Here is a 7,262-nt window from a genome sequence, read left to right as displayed (position 1 = left end):
TATAAAAAGAATCAAAACACCTATCAAAGAATAATTTTTAAAATGGAAATATATGTCCACAATGGATACTCTTTTAATAATAAATAAAACAAACATCTTTGTCGATTTTAATAATATATATATATATATATATATATTAAAAAAAATTATCCAAATAATCTACACTCCATAATTTATGGAACAAATAAGGACAATAAAAAAAACAATTTTCACTCCTGATTGTTGATTTAACTGCTGATGCAGCTTTTCTCGAGATAAGATAAACCTCTGTTATCTCTTGCAACATTGACTGTACAATTCATTGGACTTCAAACAATAAGTCGACAAAACAAACTGCACCACCACCATCTTCAAGTGGCATCAACTTTTTGAGTGCAAAAAGATGGAGCAAGTCTCGGTTTCATGCACCGGACCAAATCTTTTAGTTATGTGGAAGCATGCACTGCAACGTTGTTCTCGTAAGTCTAGGCGTTCACTTACTGTTGAGTGAGAGTGACGATGGTCCCAATATTATTAGAATGATCAAAAGAACATCTCTTTTTATTTATCATCTCATTTTTTTAAAAAAATATATCCTTATTAATACTATATTACGGTAATGGTTACAACTATTATATCATAATGGTTAGATATTAGAGTTACGATTAAATGTTATTTTGATAATAACTACAAAAACGTCACTCCCATTCGCAATGTTTAGGCTTTTGACTTGAGAAAAATTATTGAGCTTTTAGAAGGTCTCTTTCAGCCCAATGTATCTCTCCCACCTGAAATGTTTTTGACTTCGATATGTGCACATAATGAAAAAAAAAAAGGAAGAAAAGATGGGGAAAGTTTTGATTTGTAAAGTGGGGTCATTTTCCTGGAAACAACACGGCATGTGCAGGGACTGTGATGGAGGAGAGGAATGTCTTTGGATGTAGCACAGCTCGGAGCCTGCAAAAGGAATATAATGTTCCAAGGAGATGGTGACGACTAGTGTTTCAAGCTCGAGTGAAGACGCCAAGGGATGTCATGAACATCGGTGAATAGATAAAATAAGATGACAAGTAAATATCTAAACAAACCAAAAAATGATTTTGCTCGCCCCAAATACTTCATAGCATAACGAAGCAAGGTAAATCACGATACCAAATGACCTCCTAAGTGAAAGAACATTTAATCCTTAAGAGGAATAAACCTCACAGAAATCAACTCTACCCATCCGATTATCAACTCGGCTATCTCTAGATTGGAGTAAGAGATGTTATTTTGTATAATTAGGGTATATACAATTTTTTTATAAGAATTGAAAACCTAAGTTTTTAATCAAACATACAATGAATGCTTTGAAGTTCATCAATGGTTATGAGATAAAACATTTTCAAGCACGAGATGATGTCCTTCCAAACCTAGTTTGAGATGAATTTAACGAGAGAATTAAACCATGTACAATTTGTAAACGCCAGGGATTAATGTTTCACCAACACATCAAATTTTGACAACCAACAACAAGAGCAAGCAAGCTAGCATTCCAGTTTTCATGATTCCCAAGAACATCCTGTTAGAGTAGGAAATATAGTTCATTACCTAAAGAGAACCATTTCGCACCAGCCATTCCAGTTTCCGACGTCAATTCCTTTGGGGCTTCACAATTCCATACTCCAGCGAACTGCAACAGCCTCAAAGTATGAGATGATATTTCAGACAAAAGCAGTTTCATCAGCTCAGACTCGGAATTTACCGACAAACCATTGGAAAAGTAACATTCAGGTAAATCCCGGCAGTTTATGATTACCAGGAAAGGGTAATATCTTATGGCTGCTCCTCTTCAGGCCTGGCTCTTACGAACCTCCTACGCCTCCTTGGTATTGGAATATCATCTATGTTATCTTCGTCGTCATCTTGCATGCCCCGCAGGTTCTCGCCCCAGAGGTTGCGGTGCCCTGAACGCCGATGTGTGCGCCATGCTCTCAATGAACCCCTAGGCTCATCGAGGGACTCAACTGGGTTGTTGATCATATGGAAAAGAAAGAATGTTGTCCACCATGATCCAGCATCCTCGCCCGAGCTGTTGTGTTCCCTATCATGAGATAGTCCATTTCCACTGTCGATGACGTAGTCACCAAGCACGATTGCACCAGGCATTGCTGATCTGATAGCACTGACAATATCACCATATTCCCGTTGATGTTCCAGACGACGCCATGCTCGCTGACGTGATGGGTCAATATCAGCAGGCCTAGTGGCAGGGTGGATTCTCCTGGCATGTCGACGAAGCTCCTTATAGTTGCCAGAAAAAGAGCAAGAATCCCTAGAGCAACTCCTTGGTTTTAGGTTGAGAAACTCTCTTGCTTCCTTCACAATCATCCAATCCATAACAACACCTCGACAAAGAGGGCATTTTAGAGAAGTTTCTGCAGCATCACTACCTCCAGACTCCTCGGGTTGAGTCTGCTCTTCACCTCGAGCTTCTGTAAATGCCTCATGTTCTTGGCTATTACTATTTTCTCCAAGTGTATCGGCAGAGACACCTTCAGCACTTGCTACCAAATTACTTCGACCATCTGTTTCAACCAAGTTTCTTATTAACACAGGTCGTGGTAACACCAGACGAGAAATATTTTGGCCAACATTTCTAACATGAGAACTGTCCAGGGCTGAAGATCTAGGTTCAGAAGATATCTTGTTGCTGTCCACTTGAAGTTTTTTGAATCGGTCCAGACAATTGGAATGCCTGTAACTTGTATCACAAATGTAAGATCTGCAGCCTTTTTCATAAGAACTGCACAAGAGGAGGACAGCATTATGGGGATATTCCATACAAATGGAGCATGAAATCTCGTCCAATTCCTTGTGTGAAACAGCAATATCTATTGTACTTGTACTGCTTCCTTTTATTTCTGTCATCTTCAGCATACTTCCTGCTGTAAAGTAGTTCAACGCATTAAGCATTCCAACATGCGTGAAGTTTATATAAATAAACTCGTTAATCAAAGAAATCAAACACATTTGTGAATCCTATCTACAATGTGAATAAAAATAATTAGTAGGCCTTCTTTTTACAATTCTAGGTTCCATTCACATGAGTGCTTTGGCTGAAATTTTAAAAGATATCAACAAAAGAAACAAGTGTAGTTTACAATAAGGCACAAAAGATGGTCACAATTCAGTTCTTCCTTTCATAAACCCCTAATAAAAACGTCCTCACCAAGTTTAACACTCTAGGATTACTATTAATTCCCTAGCTAATGTAAAATTAGCTTATAAATTGACTTGCCACTTGCATGGAATTTTTTTTAGAAAGTTCTTGTTTAACACCTTAATTTAGTCCACAAACTGTTGTTTGATAGTGATGGAAGCCATAGGTTTAGATGCATGAATTCTTTTTAGAAAGTTCTTGTCTGACACCCTAATTTAGTTCACAAAATGTTTTGTGCTAGTGAACGGAATTTCATAGCTTTAGATGAATGATTGCTATTTTCTTTAATTTAAATATTAAGGTTAACAAGTTAATGAAGTTCCATTATAGCTTCCTGCAGGCAACAACCTTCTGCCACATACCCAGGTTCAATAGACATGCCACCACTATTGTGGCAACAACCTTAGGTTTGTCTCACATTCAGAGTTTTTTGTAGGAGGTATATGAGGTTAAATGAGTGAGCTCATATTAACATAGCTTAATATATTGAGCTAGTGGTTGGGTGAAACAAAGCTAATATATCAGTTATCTTGTTTGGGTAAGTGGCTATATCAGATTATAAAGAGGAAAAAGAGCTAATTAACATAAATAAGAATGCCAAAATAGATGTGTGAAATTACTTAAAAAGATAAAAATAAAAATATTATTATATAGGAGAAATTAAGAGAAGTTATGAAAGATGATAAAATATGTCAAGATGGTATGGCTATGTTCAAAAGCATCCAATAGAGACTATAGTTAGACAAGTTAAATGATGAATAACAAGGTTGCATGACTCAATTGGCAAACTCACAATGAGAGAAGAGAGAATCAGAATAGTAGAAACTTTGTTAATGGACAAATTTACTTGCACAATAAATAGGCTAAAGCCTCAAATAAAATTTTACACATAACCAATCTAATTAAAACTAGAGCAAAGCAGTAAACTAAAGGCATATGTGCACAATGACATAATCTGCTATCAAAAGGCAACTCACTGCATGAAGCTCCCGCCAATAGGTGTTTTAGGGAAGGGTCTATTGTAAACAGTCTTACCTACTTTGCAAGAGATTATTTCCAAGACTTGAACCCATGTCCGCTAGGTCATACGCCAATAACTATACTATTGCGCCAAAGCTCCCCTTCAATGACATAATCTGCTATATTATACTTTTTTTCTCTATGATTTGCATCACATGCATTTTGCAATTTTCATCACCCATTATAATTCTTGCTTCTAACATTGGTGTATACCACTCAAATAAGCTCATAAAAATCTTAATTAATGTAGATGAATAGACATAATATACTGATAAGCTGGACGTCCATCAATTTCTAGTGTACTCATCATGTGAGGCATAGGCCCCAGCAAACCAGATTAGCTAAATTAGCAAGTGAAAGAAAAATAATTTCTACTCATGCCTCATATTGAAAGAAAAACCAACTTATCAGAATGGTGTTAACTATCGGGAGTAAAGCACATGGGATATCTCTTGTCACTGACCCGTGTTGCACAAAAGTCATCACCTTTTATCATAAAGTGAGCTTATTCTGATTTTTTTTAAAAATGAACTAATCATTAACTTCCATCACAAACTTAACATTTTGTTTTAACTTTGTTTGTCAGCTCATTCATTATCAGAATACAAGAAAAAGTATTTAAGCATTATCTGTATCATCCTAAACAAGCACATATGGGTTTTTATCCAACTACATGGCTATTTGGGCTTGTTACAAAGACAGTTCAGTTACATACATACTTACCAATTTCTTCTTATGCAGTTACTCTATATTATACATCTTTGGTGTCAATTCAAGTATACCATCCACCTTTAGGTACTGGTATGGGTTTCTTAAAGCCTTGTTTCAAGCTTCAAACTCCATAAAACCTTCTTCCACCACTTTCTTAATTCAAAACCACCAAAAATCCCAATAATAATATCAGTAAAGAACCTTTTAGACAATGAATACCAATGAGACTTAAAGAGGATAGAACAATAAAACTAAACATGAAGGAAAAGAATAGCGAAGCATACAAAGAAATTTCCCTATTTTGAATCCCCACCCTCGTGTCTCACATGCCAGGGAAAAATCAATTTTCTGTCTTCTACTCATAATACTAGATATCAACAAGGAAAGACCACAGCAACTAGTAAATTACATAAAATTTGAAATTCGTAAATAAAACAATAATCTACATTGATATTCCTCTTTGTTTATGTGTTAATCACCTGTTGAATATTGTCAAAACAAATAGAGAAAATCAATTAACTTATTCCAATTAGTCTTAGTTAATGGGTTGTAACGAACAAACAAAAGCAACCATGTCTCAATTATTTGGAGCATCATCCTGTTATCGTGGTATACCTAGGGCAGTAAATGTTTGTTAGTCCTTAAACTTAAAAGCCATCTATTTCCTACAACTGATATTATCCACATTGCATAACCACCAAGAATAAGTCGTACATATGACTTGCAAAGAAAAATGCTTCTAAAATAACTGTAGTAATCAGAACAATTAAAACATATAGAGGAAAAATAATAACTTTAAGACCATATAAAAGGACATTCTCCATCAATAATTAGGACTTACCAGGAAAGAAACTTCCACTTGAGCTCCACACACGAGCTAGCTTTGTTTTCCAAACTATATTAAATTGTCCAACAATACAAAAATCTTGGTCACTAGTAGCAAGAGGATTATATTATGGTAGAATCCACAAACAAGAGCAAAGTCAACAATATCCAATGCTCTATAGAGATTGCAGAAATTACAGCCTTGAAATCAATCACAAACAGACTAAGTAATACTCCACAATTCACGAACAAGTCCTAGGCCTGCACTTAAATTGTGGAAAAGGGCAACTATCATACTTAACACATTCCAACAATTGCCAACCAGAAAATAAAGAACTATAAGTCGACAAGAATAATGCCTTCTATCAATTGAAGGTGAACCTGGTCGAGGAGATGTAACATGCAAACAAAATGTATACGGACCTACCATGCGCAAAAAATCACAGTGAAGGCAATGAAAGGCTCTGAAAGTCTTCTTTCCCCTGAAAGCAAAAGAGGACGAAAGGGTTTCTGTTTCCTAAAGGCAAGGGAAGCTAAGAATCTATCCCCAGATCTAGGTAGCAGGTACTACACCAAACCGATTCTTTTCCCAAACCCAGACATCTCAAGCTCATCCATCTCTCTGGTCCGATTTCTTCGAAACCAAACCAAACCCTAAATGGCTTAGAACCACCAAGATTCCCGAGTACAGGGCCAGGATTCATCTTGCAAAAAAAGAAATGTTTCAGATCGGTTATCAAGAAACCGATCTATGTACGAAATCCAAAAAAAAAAAAAACGGGGGAAAAGGGACTTTTCGACAACGATCGATTAGCTTAGAACGCCCACACACACAAAAAAAAAAAAAAAAATCTGTGAAGAAGGGGAATAAATCACGAGAAAAAACAACAACAAATTGCACAAAATTAAAGAGGTCTGGATGTTACAGCGGGTTTGGGGATGGCCTTTGAGGTAATCTGTAATCAAATTCCTCTTCCTACTGATTGTTCTCTTTCTTTAGATCGTTCTTTCCTTGAACTTACGACAATTCTTGAGGAGGTGGAAGGAAATCTGCGATTAAAACTGAATCAGATCTATTTGGCACATTAATTCTCGGATTTCTGTGAATCTTGCTGGTTTCTTTCACAATTAATTTTCCTAGGAAGAAAGAGGTGGGCTACTTTTGAGTTCTCTGCTCTTTCTTCTTTGGTTATAAAAAGCAAATTGGTTACTTTTCTAACCAAATTTCAGTATTTGTTTTTCCATTTTAACCCTGTAATTTTAGATTTCTTTATTCTCCTCCAACTTTGTATTTGCTGTGCTATTAATTAAATAATTTTTTTTACAGATATATTAGTATAAACGTTTAATTTTCCGCATTCTAATTAACCCAGTAATTAAATTTACTAAATATCTATTTTACTTAGGGTACTTTATAAAAGCCGCTCGTTTTCTTCACAACGTCCATCCGAAGTAAAATCGTCTCCCGACAACGGTGCAGCTTCTTTGTAAAAAAAGACGGAAAGAAAACCTAAACATTTTCCCA

The 7,262-nt window shown here is 35.8% G+C and overlaps 1 protein-coding gene across 7 annotated transcripts; it reads right to left on the bottom strand.

Moving 5' to 3' along the window:
- Positions 1-1,380: 1,380 nt before the first annotated feature.
- LOC121992857 lies at positions 1,381-6,931 on the bottom strand. 7 transcript variants are annotated; one of them, XR_006115006.1, is made up of 3 exons: positions 5,754-6,931; positions 1,724-2,906; positions 1,381-1,651 (listed from the first exon to the last, which is right to left on the bottom strand). XR_006115006.1 is itself a non-coding variant. In XM_042547459.1 (3 exons), the coding sequence occupies exon 2, from the start codon at positions 2,896-2,898 to the stop codon at positions 1,795-1,797; it is 1,104 nt and encodes a 367-aa protein (XP_042403393.1). In that variant the 5' UTR covers positions 2,899-2,906; positions 5,754-6,931; the 3' UTR covers positions 1,381-1,651; positions 1,778-1,794. The 7 variants fall into 7 exon arrangements, 6 of the variants coding, with proteins under 6 accessions (XP_042403393.1, XP_042403390.1, XP_042403389.1 ...); XM_042547459.1 differs by having other exon boundaries at positions 1,778-2,906; XM_042547456.1 differs by having other exon boundaries at positions 1,381-2,906; positions 5,754-5,998; positions 6,664-6,931.
- Positions 6,932-7,262: the final 331 nt, after the last annotated feature.

The sequence above is a fragment of the Zingiber officinale genome, chromosome 6B (assembly GCF_018446385.1).
Source record: "Zingiber officinale cultivar Zhangliang chromosome 6B, Zo_v1.1, whole genome shotgun sequence".
Lineage (NCBI taxonomy): Eukaryota > Viridiplantae > Streptophyta > Magnoliopsida > Zingiberales > Zingiberaceae > Zingiber > Zingiber officinale.
This window is presented reverse-complemented; position numbering and strand designations above follow the sequence as displayed.

Coding starts and splice junctions, on each gene's coding strand:
- LOC121992857 (XM_042547459.1), bottom strand. CDS start 2,898: ATGCTGAAGATGACAGAAATAAAAGGAAGCAGTACAAGTACAATAGAT.